General features: G+C 43.5%; 1 protein-coding gene across 2 annotated transcripts in view; it reads right to left on the bottom strand.

Moving 5' to 3' along the window:
* Positions 1-1,597: 1,597 nt before the first annotated feature.
* The window catches only part of LOC147632197 (alanine--tRNA ligase-like), a 39,457-nt gene continuing 21,530 nt past the window's right edge, over positions 1,598-19,524 (bottom strand). For both annotated transcript variants that reach the window (XM_086808836.1, XM_086808835.1), the window contains 13 exons: positions 10,793-10,843; positions 10,497-10,592; positions 9,288-9,389; positions 7,637-7,759; positions 7,343-7,558; positions 7,174-7,249; positions 6,864-7,006; positions 5,751-5,859; positions 5,417-5,604; positions 5,243-5,332; positions 4,928-5,113; positions 1,976-2,152; positions 1,598-1,881 (listed from right to left, as the gene is read on the bottom strand). In XM_086808836.1, coding sequence (XP_086664962.1) covers positions 1,807-1,881; positions 1,976-2,152; positions 4,928-5,113; positions 5,243-5,332; positions 5,417-5,604; positions 5,751-5,859; positions 6,864-7,006; positions 7,174-7,249; positions 7,343-7,558; positions 7,637-7,759; positions 9,288-9,389; positions 10,497-10,592; positions 10,793-10,843 — 1,632 coding nt within the window. In that variant the 3' untranslated portion in view covers positions 1,598-1,806. The remainder of the gene's footprint in view (positions 1,882-1,975; positions 2,153-4,927; positions 5,114-5,242; positions 5,333-5,416; positions 5,605-5,750; positions 5,860-6,863; positions 7,007-7,173; positions 7,250-7,342; positions 7,559-7,636; positions 7,760-9,287; positions 9,390-10,496; positions 10,593-10,792; positions 10,844-19,524) is intronic.

Consider the following 19,524-nt stretch of genomic DNA (forward strand, 5'->3'; position numbering starts at 1 on the left):
AAAAAAAACTAGCTCATATCCACTAATCCTCTGTGACCAAGACATGCAGTCAACTCAGGAGTGGCTTTGAACTCAAAAAAAGAATAACAAGAAGAAACACCCTTCAATGCTTTTTATATTGTGCCCAATAGAGGTTGTTCCTTAAATCCCTTTGATGGATCATACTTTCATTTTTTAACCTTTCATATTCATGAAACTCCTCTTCATCCTGCTTTGATTGTTAGGAGACATATAATCGACTCTATTCGTGTCCTCCACAAATCCCATGAAAAGGTCAAGTTGTGAGTCACCCATTTCCATCATTCATATTATTATTGCCAAAAGGAAACATCATAACATTTAGGTGTGTATAGCAATGCATCCTTGAAGTCCCGATGGCATTTCTCCTTAGTGATAGAAGTATCCAGGGAAACGATTTCTTGTTGAAATGTGTACGTGCCCACAAAATCATAGTGAACGGGTATGTGGTCCACTGGATAAAGAGAACATATTCAAAAGGCTTGACTAAAGACCTCACATCCCCCACCCCCAGCCACCTCTCATGTATAGATACATATCTATACACCCGCATGTGCAGAAGGTATATAGTCGAGTCGCATACTATGACACCTGAAATGAGCACTACAGGTTCCCACATCCATGATTCCATGGATGGTTCAACTTTCTCGCCCCATGTTGATGGACGCAGTGCTCATATAAGGGTATTGCCTGCTGTTATTGAAACATCTCTTTCTACACAATCTTAGCTAGAACTGATGGTCATCAGCCTTAACCATGGCTAGTCAATGATTGTGTAGTATACATTGTCCAACTTTACAGGGGGACGCTGTTGAACTGAGTTATTGCATAACCCAGCACATCAGACTATTAAGATGTAATTTTTTTTTATCTCAAGATTGTACCTTCTAGCTTCAACACATCAGAATGCCACAATCATCACTCACCTGCTTGCATTTTGTCCTTGTACCCAAATGGTAGGTTTATCAATGAGCTGAGGCTTCTTCCATTGATGCTGCCACATTTGGAAATGCTTATGGGTTGGCCACAAGCCAGTTTACGTTGATGACTTGCACAAGAAATACAAGTTAACTGAGAACTTTGTGGTGTGATGCACTAACAGATGCTATGAAAGGTAAGAATGTGTGAAAACCAAATAATGCCGAAACCACTTATACCTGTACCCAACGGCTGCTTCGGGCCTTTTCAGGGAATGGGACATTGAAAACTTGCATGTCTCCACTGTAGATGAACCACAGAGAATTCCCTCACTCCAAGACCCAGCCTGGAAGATGGAAAATATCCATAAAGATAATCCCAAAGAAATCCTTGAGGCAAAGCCAACTGTGATCTCAGCCCTCCTCGTATTTCTTTAGACCAATAGAACATATAAATTACCCTTCAAATACAGGACCCCAAAGGTGATTTTAGCTATGGATGCCTTCTAAAATGTTGTTTTCACATGTGTCCTCCAGTTTTGAGTCAGTTCAGCTCAATGTTTATCTACAAGTGAGAGGATCTATAAAGGGGAGAAATTTATCTTCTTTTTTAATCCATGAAAGTGATTTCAGAAGAGTCACATACTGTACGGAAAGCAAGAGGAACAAAATTGGCATTTTTGGGGTGTATTTACTTCATAAATATAATGAGATACATCTTCAATATAAACTTGAGAGCTGTCCAGGCAGCAGTGGCCAAACTACTTTCTTTGCCAGTTACAAGGAAATTCATGGTGTACACTAGCTCCACAGAGGCCAAAATGTTCAAAATTACGAGACATCAATACCCGCCATTCAAAAGCTCTCAAGTTTATTTGCTCAGTATCTCTGATGCAAACCGCCTGGATACATCCATAGCCTCCTCAACTCCGGCTGCATTACTCCCCTGCAATTTGTATCAACAAAAAAAAATAAAATCTAACAAAGTATATAAAAGACTTTTTTGAATGGAAGGACACCAGTATCTTGATAAAAATTACCTGTCCCTGAGCAAGACCACCTTTTCCACCACCGCCTTTCCCATTGATAGGTTCCAAAGCTTTTCGTAGCCAATCCATAAGCACAAGTCCTCTTTTTGCCACCCCGTCAGGAACTCCGGCATACACTAGAACTTTATTGGTATCCTGATCCACACTGAACATCATCACTGCCAAGTCCTGAAAAATGCAACAGCAGGGAGGCCGGAAAGATCTCAGTGATTCTCTCTCTCTCTCTCTCTCTCTCTCTCTCTCTCTCTCTCTCTCTCTCTAAGGTGTGAACTGTATTGAGGGCTGGAAGAAAATCGGGCTCTTTCGGAAGGCTTCCCACCCACCTGGACAGCCCATATCATCACACCCATCCATAAAGCCAGAGATCCCATGGACCCCAACAACTATAGGACTATTAAGATTGGCCACACACTGGCCAAACTTTATGGGTCAGTGCTTGAACTTGAGCTCAACACACTAGCAGAGAGACATGGGCACAGAGCATCAGGGCAGGCAGGCTTCCGCAGGTCATTCTCTACTTTGGATCACATCTTCACCATCCGAGCCATCATAGAGGAGGGTACCAATTGATTTACTGTTGCTTTATTGATTTCCGCAAAGCATTTGATACAGTGCTCTGAGCCAGACTACTGCGAAGACTCCAGGATTTGGGGGTACCATCAGACATGATTTGGGAGATCATGGCATTATATGAGTCGGTCATAGGGCGGGTGAGATGCGCGGGTGAGATATCAGAGGAGATCTCTAGTACCATTGGAGTGAAGCAAGGAAGCCCACTCTCTTTAGCCCCTACATCGACGAGATTTCGGCCTTCATTGATAGAGGAGGGGGAGGAAGCGTATCACTAGAAGGCATCCTTGTTTCCATACTACTTTATGCTAATGACATTGTGCTTATTGCAGATTCTCTAGAGGCTCTCCAAAGGCATCTTGACAAGTTACAGGACTTTCTCGTGCAGAGCGGGATCTCACAGTAAACCTTGGGAAAACCAAGGTTATGGTCTTCAACACATCCCCTCTTTTCACATCTCGACTGAGTTTCACCTACATGGGCAGCCCATGTGGAGATTGTACTCCTGTGTACTTGGGAGTCACTTTTACAGGACCGGTCTTCTCGATGAACCATGCTGCAAAGGCTAGACTGATGCGAGGGTATGTTTCTCTTACTCTCATGGAGAGAAAGTGCTTCCAGGCCCACTTCCAGAAGCCGAGGACCAAGATGTGGCTATTTGACACCTTGGCCACTCCAGCATTGATGTATGGAGCACCCTTCTGGGCACCTGATCTTACAGCAACCAAATGGCCGAGGATAGAAGGTCGTGATGCTCTCCCACGTAAACCATCGATCCCACATGATAATATCCTGGCAGAGTTTGCTGCAGCACCAATGGTAGTAGAGGCACTCTTCCATACAGTAACATACATTCACAGGATCAGTGCCATGCCCCCCCTCTAGAGACTCCCGAGGCTAGCCCTACAGTCCTCCCAGCAGCTAGCAGCAGATGGGCACAAGCCACTCTCACACAAACGGCAGTACTACATGGATACTTTCATGAGGCTTACAAAGGATGGTTTCGTGCTGAGGGCCAAATATCTTGACATATACATGTCACATGCCATGCAGATTGCAGTGGACCAGTTGCGGGTGTCATCACACTCCCTAAGGATAGAGACACGGAGAGCCATGCAGATACCTCGTGAGGAGAGGAGAGGCTATGCACTATGTGCCCGCTGGAGGTCAAGTTAGAGGAGCAATTCATATGCAAATGCACCATATATTATGAGATTCGAGGGAGGTTCCACCATCTCTTCAGAGAGGGGTTTGGACCCTTATCTAAGATCCTGGATTACCCATATCAACGGTGCCTGGGACTACTAGAGCTTCACCGCCATAGAGACTCACTTGATTAGGGAGTCGAGACCCCATGGGAGACACCCACCCCAGCCCCAGGCGACCGTCACTCAGTTCTTCTGACCACAAGATGGCATACCCACAGCCTCATCGAGCCACACATTCTTGAGTGCCCAACCTCCCACCAGACCCCACTCTAGCATGACTCTAGACCGGCCCACGGCACTACAACGAGCCCGACGCCCCAGACTCCCTGGACCTCGCCAGCAACACAGACATCAGCCCCAGCTTGAGGAGATCTTGGAGAGGCATAGAGCCACCTTCCCATGCCCAGCTGATCTGCAAAGCCTTCTACAGGCTAAACCCATGCTCGATATCCTTGACGGCCCCCTCCCTCTACCGGGGGGTTAGCTTGTATGATGATGGTCCCACTTTGTATCATATGGCTCGGATTTGGCATTCTCAGCTCATAGCTCTAGTCTTTGTTTTCTTTTGTACCATGATGAGATTACATGGACACAAATGTATTATTTTTGGTCTCATAGACCCAGTGGGTCTTTTGAAGACGTCTAATATAACTCTCTCTCTCTCTCTCTCTCTCTCATGGTATCATTGTTTTACTCATGGTCCCATAGACCCTTGGGGTCTTTTTCAGATGTTAATATTGTTTTCTTTCTTTGTTTCTCATTTCACCCTATGCGGGATATTTTAGGGTGATATGAGAGCTGGACACTTTTTGTTTTGGGATCAGATCTGACATTTCAACTCTTATTACTTTCTTTGATATTTATTTTTAGTACCCATGATGATGTATTTCATGGACATGATGTAACCTTTTTGGTCTAATATGTCATTTTGGCCTTTTGTAGACATTAATACAACTTTCTTTCTTTCTTTCTCAAACATGCACATGCATCTCCATCCATCCATCCACACACACACACACAGTAAGTAGATGTATTAATATCGATCGCGTGTGCGCGCGGTTGTGTGCATTGGGAAAGGGGTGGGGGGGGGCACGTGTGCGCATACACATATATAATTAATGAGCGCATACAACGGTCAGAATTCTACTCTCCCACATGAAATCACCTTCTGTTTCTCTAAAACTTTAGTTATTGCTTCTCGAATAGCATTTGTGTCCAGGCCAACATCAATCCTTAAAACGCAGAAAGTATCCCCATTTAGAGCAGATCTTTCTGCAGTTTCAGTGGCAAGTTTAATAGCTGCTTGTAGGTTAGACTCTGCTGCAGCCTTCTGAGCCTTCTTAATCCGATCCTGTTTTGACAAGGCAATGGAGCATTGAAGTGGACATGAGTCACTGCTAACCAAGGCTTTATCAGAGGAAACTGCTACCAGGTTGATATCCAAGAAAAATTTAGCATAAAGAGATGCCATGTTCTATACCTGCAGTAGTGCAAGCTGGCCCCTGAACTGCGTTTTCCTAACTGCCGGGATGACAGCAGCATCTACAAGACTTTTCAATGATGCTACTTCCTGTAAATAAGGCAAATTATCTGGTCAAAACACAATTCCAAAAAAAATACTGCTGCTCATCATAGTTCTCTCATACCGCATTACCTTCTCAAGTGAAACACCTTCAAGCTTTGATGCAGCTGCAATCCGCTCCGCACATGCATCAGCTTCACATATCGCTTCATCTGCTTTGTCAGTCGTAAAGGCAGTAATACGGCGTATTCCCTTTGCGATTCCCTCCTCCGCGATCAATGCAAAAGCCTTGGCTTCTTTTGTGTTTGAGAGATGGGTACCTAAGCATAGAGAGCCGCCAAAAATTACTCTCACCCCACAAACTTCAATAAGATTCCATTCCATAGAGCACAACTAAGCTTTGGTACCATAACCATAAGAATTCACAAGTTTTTTCCTTAATAATAATGAGACCGTCTACGCTTACCTCCACAGAACTCTGTAGAGAGAGAGGCCCACATGGGGTTTTCTGGATCCTCAAGCAAATCCTCAACTGGCCGTCCAACGGTGATTACTCTAACTGGGTCAGGATAAACCTGTCCTAATCACCAAAAATGAGGCCCATGTGTACGACCAGACTCTGTTTGTGCTATCTTTGAGCTCAAAATACAATAAAAACAGGCAAAATGAAAATTGTCGGTAATACTAACTAAAACAGCTCATTAGCTCCCAGGTAGTTCATGCAAAACAAGCTCACACAAACCAACACAGAGAAGTGGCCAGCACCCCCACCTCCCAACCATAGGTCCATCCAGAGCACCCCTGAGACCAAACATCAAGCAGTGCTTCTTGCCCAAACTCCAGCGTCCGATACTACCGAAACCCAGTGTATGACTTAAACATGACCTAGGCCTTGCTGGGGTCACGATCACTAGGGAATCCTCCCTGTGAGGGATGCCACTTATGAGCTTATAGCTCAATCATATAGGCTTGGGTTATAGATTATAAAAGCACACCTATTGATAAATAAGTCCTCTCACACTAGCCTGTACCGTAAGTAACCCACAAGTCATTCATAACATTTAGTGTCCCTATCTAGGGCCACCCATACGTACAACTCTGACCTCAAATATATCGCCATCCCCATTATGCTCGTTGGGGCCATAACATGCACACATCAGAAACCATTCAGCATTGTGTTTGGGGATGTATAGATGGCTCAAGAGGATGGCATAAATTGTGTTGCTTACAGTTCATATCGGGAGAGGACCATACTTTATTATCCTAAAAGCAATTGCGTGGCTCACTACCCTATATGCTATTTGCGGAATGGCCATACCACCTTGGTAGAGATTTTCAATTCTCCCTTCAAAGCACCTCACTTAGCTGACTCAGGTTGGGAGATTATTGCGAGCTTGACAGTTCCGCATATTTGGAGGGCTACATGCATAGGGCACTGTGTAATACTACCCACACCCTCTCCTCTATGTTGAACAGTATCCAAGGCAGGTCGAGGTCAGTAGAGATCAGACGAAATGCTTTTATGAGTATCTCAGGCAACATCAATTCCGTATATTTTGTTATGACTAATAGATGTTACCTCGCCAAAGACAGCACGCAGGCCCATGATCCGCTTGGCTTCGACCAAGCTTGCCTCTTTTGCATATACGGGTAGCTCGTCCTTGATCTGCTGGACCACTATGGATTCGATTTTCTGGAGGTCCTTTGGATCAATCGGCTTTCCTGCATCATAATGTTTGTAAAATGTAAGTGTACTCATAGAGCTCAAGTATGCTCCATACAGCTGATGGTGACAACACAGCTGATAAAACCCCAATTAACACCGGGAAATAAAACTTTATGTACACATTGGCATGCAGGTTCACATTCATGCTAGTACATGCATGTACCATGAGAGAAGTCGAATCGCAATTTATCATCAGCTACCAACGAACCCTTTTGATCGACATGGTCTCCCAGCACAGCCTACAAAGTCCAAGCTTTCCGTCAAATGCCTCCAAATAAGTGAAGTGACTTTTATTGCATGCACAGAAAAATCCTTCATAAAAAGCAGCAGACCTTCAGAGCATAGTTGAGCAAATGTGTGCATGTGTGGTTTGGCGCGATATGAGCACGGCGCTCATAGTCAACCTTTCCAACAATTTTCTCACCGACAGATACCTTGCAGCCGGAGTCCTTGAAAGAACCCACATGAAGCACATATCCACCATATACTTGAACAGTTCTCACCTCAAATGTCCCACTGCTACCTTCTAAAGTTCCTGTATCATATATCTGCAAGAAGATTAACCACCATAAGTTTTATAAGGATGGAATGAACATACTAATAAAAAGGCTTATTTGATAAAGTACCTGGCCTCCCTGCTCTGCATAGAAGCTTGTACTTTCAAGCACAATCCCGACATCTTCAGTTGTCACACTACTTTCCACAAAGCCTGAATCTGTGAAGATAGCCTTAACAACACTCGGGTGACCCTGTTAAACAAATATATATATATAAGCTCGTCCACTTAACATTAGCTAGTCTAAGTATGTACTTTTGTATGTGTATATATATGTATATATGTACGTCCGTGCATGCGTATAGATGTAAATCATGTGCGTGTGTCCATGGACATGCGTGAACGTGTGTCCATGCATACATACGTGCATGTACGTGTAGGAGATACACACATTTGTAGTGGAATTGTATGTAGGAGCTAGGAGGTGATAGTGCTAGGCACACTAGGCCTTCTAGCATTCTTTTTTTCCTTTACTTTTTCTTTTTTGTTCCCCGGAAAAAGATCAGGCTGAAATACAAACACATAGCCTCTAAAAGAGGACAAAACACAGGGGAGGATAGTCCCCTCCATGGCTGGCCACTCTCAGAGGGAACTACCTCATATAAGGGGAAGAACGGGGCGGGAGGGCAGGGCGGAGGGGGGGGGGGGGGGGGCGCGCTGGTGGAGGGGTGTGAAGAGGCCATCATCGGTGGCCTGTAGTGCCAAGTGGGGTCTCCAACAATGTCCAAGAAGAAGGGACCCTGCTGCCATATGCGTAGGAGGGCCTCTCGACGTTTCCGCATGAGGTCCGAACCTCCCTATAACTCCCCCCACCGGCTGCGGAGGATATGAATGATATCTGTCTATATGGCACAGATGGAGTCCACTTGGGGGGGGGGGGGTGCCCTCAATGGTCTCGTTGCATCGTGCCTGCCAAATGTGCTATGCCACTATGCTGCTGATGATCTCCCATCTCTGACAAGTGCCAGGGACCAGACCTCTACTAGAGAGTCGCGGGTGGGGATAGCCTGAGGGCCTGGCCATCAGTTGTCCCCTCACACACGGACCAAGCACATAGAGGTGCATTATCATTATGTGCAGGAGAGGTTCATGCATGTGATATTAGCCTCATATCCATCACAAGACAACCTGGCAGATCTCTTCACCAAGGCGCTTCCTCGTAAGTTTAAAGCTTTTCGCAAAGCTTTGGGCTTGATTCCTTTTGGGGATTGATCTACTCTGTACATATGCATTTCAATAGTGCTAGGCACACTAGACCTTATAGCATTTAGTTTGAATGGGTTTTTTAAACCTTACAGTCACTTGCACTTTTATAGGGACACATGGCACATTATGCTTGAACCCTTTGGGCCTTTGATTTAGGGGCTTTTACTTTAGCTAATGAAACTCCTCACTGACACTTACGTGAGGTTTCCACTGCCAACTCTCCTTCTCTCTGTGTACTCGTCAAGTTCTGCTCTACCTGTGTGTGTGGGGTAGCTACCAGCAGCAAGCATCAAAGCTCTAAAGCCCTAACAGTAAGTATATACGTATGTATGTATCTTATACTAGCTAGTTCACTCAACATAGCTCATTTGATAGTGCTAAACTAAGGCACTACTTGATATATACTCAAAAAAGGATAGTGATAGGTTAGTTCATCTAGCACGTTTCCACAAAAATGCTTAGATAAGGCACAAGAAGAAGCAATATACTGTGAATCAAGAGGATAGAAACTGAACCTTGTGCCATACATATTTGAACTTGTCTTCTGTTGGTAGGACATGCAACTTTTGTAACTCAGCCGTTGCTTCCGCTTCCATTACCAATGCTTTTTCTCCAGCCTGCAAGATTTCCACGAGATCAAACAGAGATAAGCCACTTCACCAGTAAGGCGCAAAGAATTCATAACTCCATAAGTTTTCTAACTTTGCTATGCTTGTTTTATTGATTGCTAGGCAAAAGGAAAGCATCAGTTCAGCTTGTACACAACACTTAGAAATCTTTTTGTTGAAAAAAAAAGACGATGTTACCCTTAAGCCATTGGCTGCTTAAGATAGAACGCAGAGTCATAGCTGTAGATATTTGATACCTCCAGCTCCAATGCATAGGTAAAGACCTCAAATAGCTTGTACAAGGGTCAAAGCTAATGTGTACCCCCCATTTTATTTCAAGAATCATTAACATGGAGTGTGAATTAAAGCCCTTGAAGAGTGCTTAAGGTAAGGTAGAACCTTACCTTGTAGGTAGCTTGATTTTTTTCCTAATTTAGATATAGAGGAACCAAGCTAGATGTCAAGAGTCTTTCTCTTCTCATCCTTCCAGGCCACAAGGTGTGCATGCTTGGAAGGTGGAGAGAGAGAGAGAGAGAGAGAGAGAGAGATTTGTAATATTAACTTCTACAAAAGATCCAAAGGGTCTATAAAATCAAAAGATGTGTTACAATAGTTATATACCTAGATGAATCCAAGAACATGCCCAAATTCACCTTTTAGGAATGTGCATGTTATATACTCATGGTAGTCAACCCACAAGACTATATAATTATCAACTCCATTATGCATAGTATGGACTAGATACTACGACATCCCCACTAACGTCATCAGTGTCCAATAGTGGGTGTAGAACTCTGTATCAAGATATGCTCTCACACACGCACTCTTGACACGCGCGCACACACACACACACACACACACACACACACACACAAGACAATATATTCACACAAAGCCCTTCGTACTGAGTTTCTATCAAACCTCCGGAGTTCCATGAAGTAACTAAGTTAGGGAACAAACTAGCCACACAATGGTAATTATGTGAGAGTACAAGATAATCATGTAAATACAAGGTGATCCTCTGTGTCTCTGTGTGTGTGTGTGTGAGAGAGAGAGAGGATAGAGAGAGATTTTATTGATGTCTACCAGACCCAAACAGCAGGCATTTGAACTGACCTTTCCCCTGGCAGTTCTTGCCCTCTCTCTCGCCTCCTCCATGGCCTGGTTGAAACCGTTCACATCCACTACCAAGCCAATTTCCTCAGCCATCAGCTGCAGTGATAATACACCCCCCCAAAAAAAAAAAAAAAAAAAACTTGAGTGAAGAAAACCCAGAAAATTGAGTACATTTAGGCCATTCAACTCATTTTAGAGTTAGCAGATTAATCAACCTGCAATTTCCTACTCAAAAAAACTGCACACAAGAAATTGAGCATATCCACCAGCAAGATTTAGAATGAAAGCTACCATACCTGAGTCAAATCCATCGGAAAACCATACGTATCCCACAACACAAATGCATCCTGCAACCATAAGCATGCCCATGAGCAACCAGACGTCTAGATCCATTTCCATTTTAGTTCATAAAGAGAGATGTGAAACAAAAAAATCACCTTAACACACGCCAGCAATTTCTGCCCCTGTATTATATTACTCTCCCATTTTCAAAACCACAACCAAGTTTTTTAATTAAAGCCGCTAATATGCACACAGGCTGGCTATATTAGTACGGATCGAATCCTAGCTGTCCATCTCAAATGCATTCTAACAAGGAAAATCACCCTGACACGTTTTGACCAATCAATTAGCCGAAATCCAACGCCTCCCACTTCATCCAATCGAATCATGGGAATTTTGTGGCCTCTACGCGCCAGCGAAAACTGACTGACCGTTTGTTTTTCAAATGTATGATGGGCAAGAGTGGCAGCCTGCTCTCCATTTTCCAATTCGGAGTGCGCCCAGCTCACCACCTCATCCATTCCAATGATGATGTTCTTGTTCGATGTCCACAGTACCTTTTACCACTACACAAGCAAGTGTATTGCATAGATCACATGGATAGGTTTTGAGCAGTCATCCGTACAGTATCTGAACCATGACTGACACACTCCAACTTGTGATAACATCTAACCAACACAGATGAAAGAAGCAAGGCAATCAATACCAGCAGATAATAGCTGCAATTCTGGTAGAGTAGAACTTGTTGCACTTCATGGCTGAGTGTTGTGTTGGAAAAGTGTCATGACCCTGTGAAAATGGGTGCAGCATAAGTGTGAGCATGGTGGTCGGTGAGCAAGATAAAAATTTAACTGTTCATACTTGGGTGCCCGGACAAATGGTAGCATGTGTGGACATCCCCAAGTGTGAAGGGGGACCAAGGGATTTAATAAACTTAAAAGGGCCTTAGGATTTTTATGGAGAGAAGGGCCTATCCATTTTTGGAAGTACATGCCTCTCTCCCTTTTTTCTCTCTCTTGCTTTTAGAAAGAGCAAGGCGGCAGGCAGCGTGGACTGAAGGCGTGAGAGCTTTTCTGAAAACACACGGGCAGCGCTGATTGCAGGCGTGGGAGAAAAAGCATACACACAGACAAGCTGCAGGACTGCGTGGGAGTTCTTCTCTTGCTTTTGGAGAGGGTTGCAGGCGGGCAGAGCTGTTGTATGTGCAGGCGCATCTGATTTCAGGTCTTGTTCTAGCTCTTGGAGAGGGAAAGTATTGGCTGCTGTGTTGCGCATCAGAACAGAAACACAGGTCCCCTCTCTATTCCCTCTCTTTGGCTTTTTGGAGGACAAGCTGGCTGCTGTGCTGCAGAGAACATAGGCGGCTGCAGATTCTTTCTCTCTCTCTCTCTCTCCTTTGCTTTTGGCAAGAAGATGGTTATCAGTTGGGAAGTGTGAGTTGTGAGAAGGGAACACAAGGCTGGACAGCAGGTTCTCTCACAAGTTTTCTCCCTCTTCCAGCTACAAGACAAGAGGACAAGACAGTTTGGGGCTTTTCCTCAAGTCTTTTCTTCATTGTGGAAACCGACATCAAGACTGTAAGTTTGTGAGCAAGTCGGACTGCAGGTGATGTCTTTTGAAGTCTCTCTTTTCACTGGCTCAAGACTGCTCTAGAGTGGTTCTCTCTAGCCCTTTGTGAGAGGAAGGGTTTGGCAGTTCAGAGGGTGGAAACAGGACGAGTTTGTGGGTTGTTTTGGACGAGTTTGTGGACTGGTTTTCATGGCTGAGATTATGGTTATGTGCATGGTTCAGTCAGATGCTTATTCAAAGCCTCATGGATGTACAGACTTAGCAAATTAGAGGTGATACAGTGTGGTGTTCTTGGGACACAAGGCTGTGTAACTTCTATGCTAAGAGGTACTGAGGATTGGCAAATTGGACTTGCAGACATAAAAGCCATGGATGGCCATGTTGTAATCATCTAGATATTTCCATTGAAATTGAATAAAGAAGTACCGAAAGGGGGCGCCAAGCTTTGGGGCCACTAGGTGTCTTTCTCTGTTTTTTATTTTGGAGCACTCTAGCTCCTGTTTATTTGATTAATTATCTGGACTACAATTGGATTGGGTGACTCCTAGTCTACCGCACTTTGGTTTCTACCAGAGGCCGGTTTCAAAAAGCATTTTCTCAATGCTCCACCTTCATGTTGTTTCTATGGCATGGTCACCATGAAACTCGTTTCGGTGGCTTTGAAACTCGTTTCACGTTTCAATGTTGAAACATTTCATGTGCATATTGAAACCATATCGTTTCATGTGGGAAAAAAGGTGGTGATTTTGTGTACTTTTTATCTTTATAATTTCTCTCTTTCCTTCTTTCATCCTATTTGTTCTTTTCTCTTCTCTTTTGTATGTCTTATTTATTTACTGATGATAAATATGCTAGTATCATCTTAAAACTATTGGCCAGTACCTTCACAGTTTATGTATATTATCATTTCGGTCCAACGTTTCACTGTCCACCTACCTGGTGTTGAAACGTTTTGTTCCAAAATAAATCGTTTTAGCATCGTTTCGTTTCAATAGTGAAACGTTTCACGGTGACCTTGTTCTACGGCTAAAGAATGTACTCTATTTTGTAAGGCCTCCTTTATGAGGAGTAGCCGTTGTGGTGAGCACCTGGGCACCTAGCAATTCCTAGTTTAGACACTGGATGGTGGCCAAGTGTGGCCACATGGTTAGGAGATGGCTTATGTAGACTTGGCACTCTGCCAAGTAGGATGCATGCTTGTGTGGACAAAATCACCACATTAGTGAGTGTTGGACTGTGGACAGTAAACCAAGGACAAGTTGCTAGGCCAATTTGAGGGTCCACACGGTCTACGATTGATGTGGAAGCTGCGCAAAGTCCCTTTGGAATCATGTTGTAGTCTAATATGGTCATCGTCGGATGATATGGTCGGTTTCATTTTGGACCAAGTCATGGGTTGGCCGACGTGGCCCACCTCCGTCTTGGGCACTATATATAGACTAGTTTGGCAACCTTAGATTATCATCGAGTCCACTGTGTCCAAGCACTCTCGTAAGCAAGACATCCTCCGTCCAAAGTCTGTCTAGATCGTATCAAAGCTCCTTACCCAAAGCACACGGATGGACAAACAACCATCAGTTTGTAATCAAAGTTTGCAAGCAGTAATATTGTTTATTCTCCACTTCTTTTTGCAATTGGGGGCTTTGTATTGTGTTGATCCTACTTGCATTATTGTGTTTCAAGCCATGGATTCAAGTACCATTTCTTTTGTTTCTAGCAATAGTGATGCTAAGAAATTGTCCGATGTTCTTTATATGCCAAACATCAAGAGGAATCTGTTGTCTATTGTAGTCATAGCTAACTGTGACTTAAAGGTTCTCTTCGATAAGGCTGGTGCAATCATCACCAATGCCAACGGCAATGCTGCTGGGAGAGGAATCCGACGCAACAACTCGTATATGAGCTGCCCGCTTTTACAGCCCGAGCCGATGTTGGGACAAGCAAGCTATGGCATGAGAGATTTGTGCACCTAAGCTTTGTAGTCTTAAAAGAGATGCAAAGGTCTGGGATTGTGGCACATCTACCAACATTTTTAGAGATGTCAGATGTGTGTGAAGCTTGTACGATGGGCAAGCAGCATCGATATGCATTTCCACAAGAAAGCAAGAATCATACAAGGGCTCCTCTAGAGCTTGCACACGCAAATCTTTGTGGTAAAATGCCAACCACTTCATTGGGTAGTTCTTTCTACTTCTTGTTATTGATCAATGACTTTAGTAGGAAGATGTGGGTGTATTTTCTTTGGGATAAGGCTGAAGTTTGTACATGCAGATCTTGTTAAATAATAGTGATTAATGTGGAAATAAACAAGTGCTAGGTTGTTTGAGTAAAGTAGCACTGAATGTAGACCTTAAATAAAGAGGTTCCAATGTGTGTGAACAACCACTAGTATGTATAAGTCTCTTCTGTGGAAACACACTCTTAAAAGGCATATGTGGTGGCATCATATTTGGAATATGTGGTGGCATCATACCGTGGAATCATATTTAGCATATGTGGTGGCATCATATCTAGCATATGCTTTAGAATATGTAATGAGTCTCTCCTATAAAAAGGACCTCCTATAATGAATTCATGCTTTCCACTACATCTTGTACTTCCTCAATCCCTTCAATATTATGGTGATTATCTTGTTGATTATCATCTCTCTCCCTCTTCTCCCCACTAGCATGTGGTTGCACTCTAGACACTTGTCAACATTTGGTATCAGAGCTAGTGTTGCTGCAGCCCATGGAGTTTCGCCCACACACCCTGCCACCGTCTCAGAGCCTGTTGCTGTCGTGCGCCGCCGCTCCAGAGCCATCTCTTAATTGCCAAGGGGATATGGGAGATTGTCACGAGTCAAGAGACTCATCCTGCTGCACCAACTCCTGGCACCTAGACATCAAGGGCGACTCAAACTGTGGCACAAGTTGTGTCAGGTATTACAGCACCGCCTCCTCGACCAACTGAAGACCAAAGACGGTGATGCTCAAGCAATGGCCATGATTGCTCTTTCAGTCAAGCGCTCAATTGTACCTCACATCCAATCCTGCAGCTCTGCAAGGGCTTCTTGGGTGGTCCTCAAGACCATGTTCCAGTCCCGTAATGAAGCACGAGTCATGTATCTGATGCAGGAGCCAGATGACTTGACTATGAACGAAGGTGATTCCACTGCAGATCATCTTACCAAGGTAACAAACCTAAAAGAACAGCTGATGAATATAGATAAGGTAGTTGATAACAGAAAATTGGTCACCACCATTCTTAACTCCTTACCTAAGTCCTATCAAAGTTTCCATACTTCTCTGAATCTCTCTATGAGAGGAGGAGGCAATCCTATATCCTTCGAGGAGTTGGTTGGATTATTTTTCAAAGAGAAGCAAACAAGGAAGAACAAATCCAGGGGTGATGCAAGCAAAGGAGACCAAGCCTACTTCTCCAGGGACAAAGGCAAAATGAACTTGTCACAGGGTGACACCAAGAAGAAGAAAGGAAAGTATCACTACTACCACAAGCCACAGCACTACATCAAAGAGTGTCAAAAGAGGCTTGCAAAGCTGAAAACTGATGAAGACTTTGTAAACTCTGCTTCCTCTACCTCCGCAAAACGACAAGCAACAGCAGCAAGAAGATAAAGTAAACCTAGTCCATGATGACTAGGCTTTCTAGCCATATTATCACTATGAGGGGGAATGATAAATAATAGTGATTAATGTGGGAATAAACAAGTGCTAGGTGGTTCAGTAAACTAGCACTGAATGTAGACCTTAAATAAAGTGGTTCCAATGTGTGTAAACCACCACTAGTATGTATAAGTCTCTTGTGTGGAAACGGCCTCTTAAAAGGTATATGTGGTGGCATCATATTGTGGAATCATATTTAGCATATGTGGTGGCATCACATCTAGCATATGCTTTAGAATATGTAATGAGGTCTCTCCTATAAAAAGAACCTCCTTCTTTAATGAATTCATGCTTTCCACTACATCTTGTACTTCTTCAATCCCTTTAATATTGTGCTGATTATCTTGTTGATTATCATCTCTCTCCCTCTTCTCCCCACTAGTGTGGTTGCACTATAGACACTTGTCAACAGATCTTTGTGGTAAAATGCCCACCACTTTATTGGGTGGTTCTTCCTACTTCTTGTTAGTGATCAATGATTATTTTAGGAAGATATGGGGGTATTTTCTTTGGAATAAGGCTAAAGCTTTTGGAAAATTCAAAATATGGCATAGCTTGGTAGAGAATGAGACAAGAACGAGGCTGAAGAAGTTTCAAACAAATCGAGGAGGAGAATAAACATAAAGTGAGTTTAATGCCTACTTCAAGGATCACAGGATCAAGAGGGATTTGATAGTTGCTCATACTCCGCAACAAAATGGTGTCGCAGAGCGCAAGAATCACACGCGGAGTAAACTCAAAGACAAAAAATTATAGAATTCCTTTTGGGCCGAGGCAATTACCACTCTGTGCATATATATATATATATACCTAGATGAATCCAGGAACATGCCCAAATTCACCTTTTAGGAACGTGCCTGTTATATTCTTAACAAGAGTTAACACAAAGGCAATGAAGGATATGACACCTCAAGAACCTTATTCAGATGCATATTTTAGGATATTTCGTTGTGATTGTTTTGTGCATGTTCCAAACTCATCCAAAACCAAGTGGGTTCCAAGAGCAGGAAGTGTATTTTCTTGGGGTACAATATGGAGTCAAAGGGTTACCGATTGTACGACCTAGAGACAAAGAAGATAATCATTGGCCGTGATGTGGTATTCGAGGAACAAACTCATCAGGTGGAGGAGAAGGCTCCATCCACACTATCCTAAGTCCTTCAACGAAGAAGTAGCCCAACACACACAACTACCAATGATAGTACCAACTCCACAAGTGGTGGATTCATCACATGATGAAGAAGAGAAGCCTGCAACGCCACAAAAGGGGCCAATCCTAAATGGGTGAAGCATCTTTCGGATTCGAAATCTTTGTTGACAATCTAGGAGAAAGCCAGCGTGCAAGAGAAGAAGCTCGCCTTGAAGAAAACTTGCAGGCTGAGATCGTGAAGGAGAATGGGAGAGGAACGCGCACACTCATGCGCTAGAAAAAAAAACAAGCCACCGTTTTTTTTTAAGAAAAGCAAGCAAGGGCATTTTTTAAGAGGGCCAAGGCTTTAAAAAGCCAAGGGAGGCCTATTTTATTAAAAACACATGTGAGCCTAGATTTTTTAAGCTTAAAACAAGGGACATCTTTTTCTCCCTATAAAACTACACCCTCCCCACACTATTTCTTGTACTTGCACGTGCAGGGAATTACACCAACTTGGTGTGCCCAATATTTTCCTCTGTAACGTGAAGGTTAACCTCGACACATGAGCCTACTCATCTTTTCTTTAACCTTTCACTTCTTTCTAGGCCATAACCAGTCACCTTTCTATTCTCCAAGTTAGCATGCACATTTAGTGTGCAACAAAGATATATGGAGTCAGTGGGCAATAATTCCATGAAGTCATCCGATAGTGACGACGTGGAGTCACTCGGCGATGACGACTTTGAGCAAGTACGCTGGCTAGGATTTTATCCGCCACCGGCAGTAAGGCTGGAAGATAATTAAGGTTGCACTATCCTACATTGACAGATGTTATCCTACAGGAGGATGACAGCTTGCACGATAGGATTCTATCAATCGTGTTCTGGTGAACACGGTCCTAATGAATTTTATCAGTGGTGTTCTGGTTTGAGCACGGTCCTGATGTGTCCATTCTCTGAGGTTATCCATGATGAAAGTGCTCACATACCTGATAGTTCTACAATTTTCTGACAGGTAAGTATCTACTGTGTCTCTTAGGTACGACAAATTACCCAATCTTGATGCGGATAGATAATAGGATGTGACTAGCTACAACAATTATCTCTATGATTTCAGGTTGTCCGATTCTATGCGAAATAGATTGAGGAGTTGTTTGTGTTCCTCATAACCTTGATTTGATTCTGATCGTCTTTGTTTTACCGAGATAGTCCTGTAGGAACAGTGGCTTGTGATTAGGTTGGTTCTTGTACATGTAACTATGTAGAAAAGATTATACGTGTGTGAACCTGACTTCGGAGTCACTTGTCTGTCTGATGTGGCTAGACTTTCCCCGATTCATTTCCAAAAGTGGGAATGTATAAGAAGTGTTACGTACCTGATGCTAACCACAGGGTACACAGTCGGCCAAGTCTTGGGTTAAGAGACCCTAAAAATTAGTGCAGCGGGCTGATTGGGCTAGGGTGTTAATTAGTGTTATCTCATAGGTTATAGCTATTTATAGATCAATAGTGGCTATATAAGTGGAATGAGCCTATTGACTAGACAATTTTATTCTATCGTGCTGTCGGATGACAGAGGCATGTGCCTAGGCTTGAGACACTGTCCACTCCGAGCCTAAGCCTTTGTGCTCGGGGTTGATCTGCCGATGCAGACCTATAGTTGAGTGGTGAGTGAGCCTACACAACCCCTAAATTGGAAACTAATCATGTTTGTCCAGTGTTTAGGAAATCTATGTGGGTAACAACGTGCCACTTGAGAGTAATTGACAGGTATCAAGCAGCAGCACAGAGGCGCCCGCCATAGCAGCAGATGCGTGGCGGGCAGCAACAGGCAGACCAGGTGGTGACATGCGGCAGTTGAGGTGGACAGGTGCAGTCCGCCAAGTGTGGACAGCAGTCGTGGACATTTTTACAGGTCGACAACCCCTTATGCTCGCTGATTGGAGCATCTGGAAATATATAAGCAGGGGTTGATTATTCATTTCCCCAACTCATTTCTAGTAAGCAATGAAAGCCTCTAGAGTGTCTTCTCTACACTACAGCTGACTTGAGGATGATCTACAGCAGTGTTTGGACTGAGATCACAGATATACATTTTCAGTATCATTTTGTACTTGGAGAGTACTCTTGTATTTCATTTTCTTGTAGATAAATATACTGTATTTTAAGTAGCTGTGTGTTGTGCATGTGTCTCTATTCCACTGTTATCTCTTCTAATTTATTCACTTGCGCATTTGACACAAGTCTACCACAAAACTGCTGGCCCAAATCTGAATTGGTAGGTTTAAATAAGAACCATGACCCCGCACCAAGGTGCCACCATCAAACAGTATTGAAAACATCAAGAAAACACGTAAACACGTTTTCCGGGTTCATTTCTT

Source organism: Cibotium barometz, chromosome 14 (assembly GCF_041138505.1).
Source record: "Cibotium barometz isolate CiBa-2024 chromosome 14, ASM4113850v1, whole genome shotgun sequence".
Taxonomy (NCBI): Eukaryota; Viridiplantae; Streptophyta; class Polypodiopsida; order Cyatheales; family Cibotiaceae; genus Cibotium; species Cibotium barometz.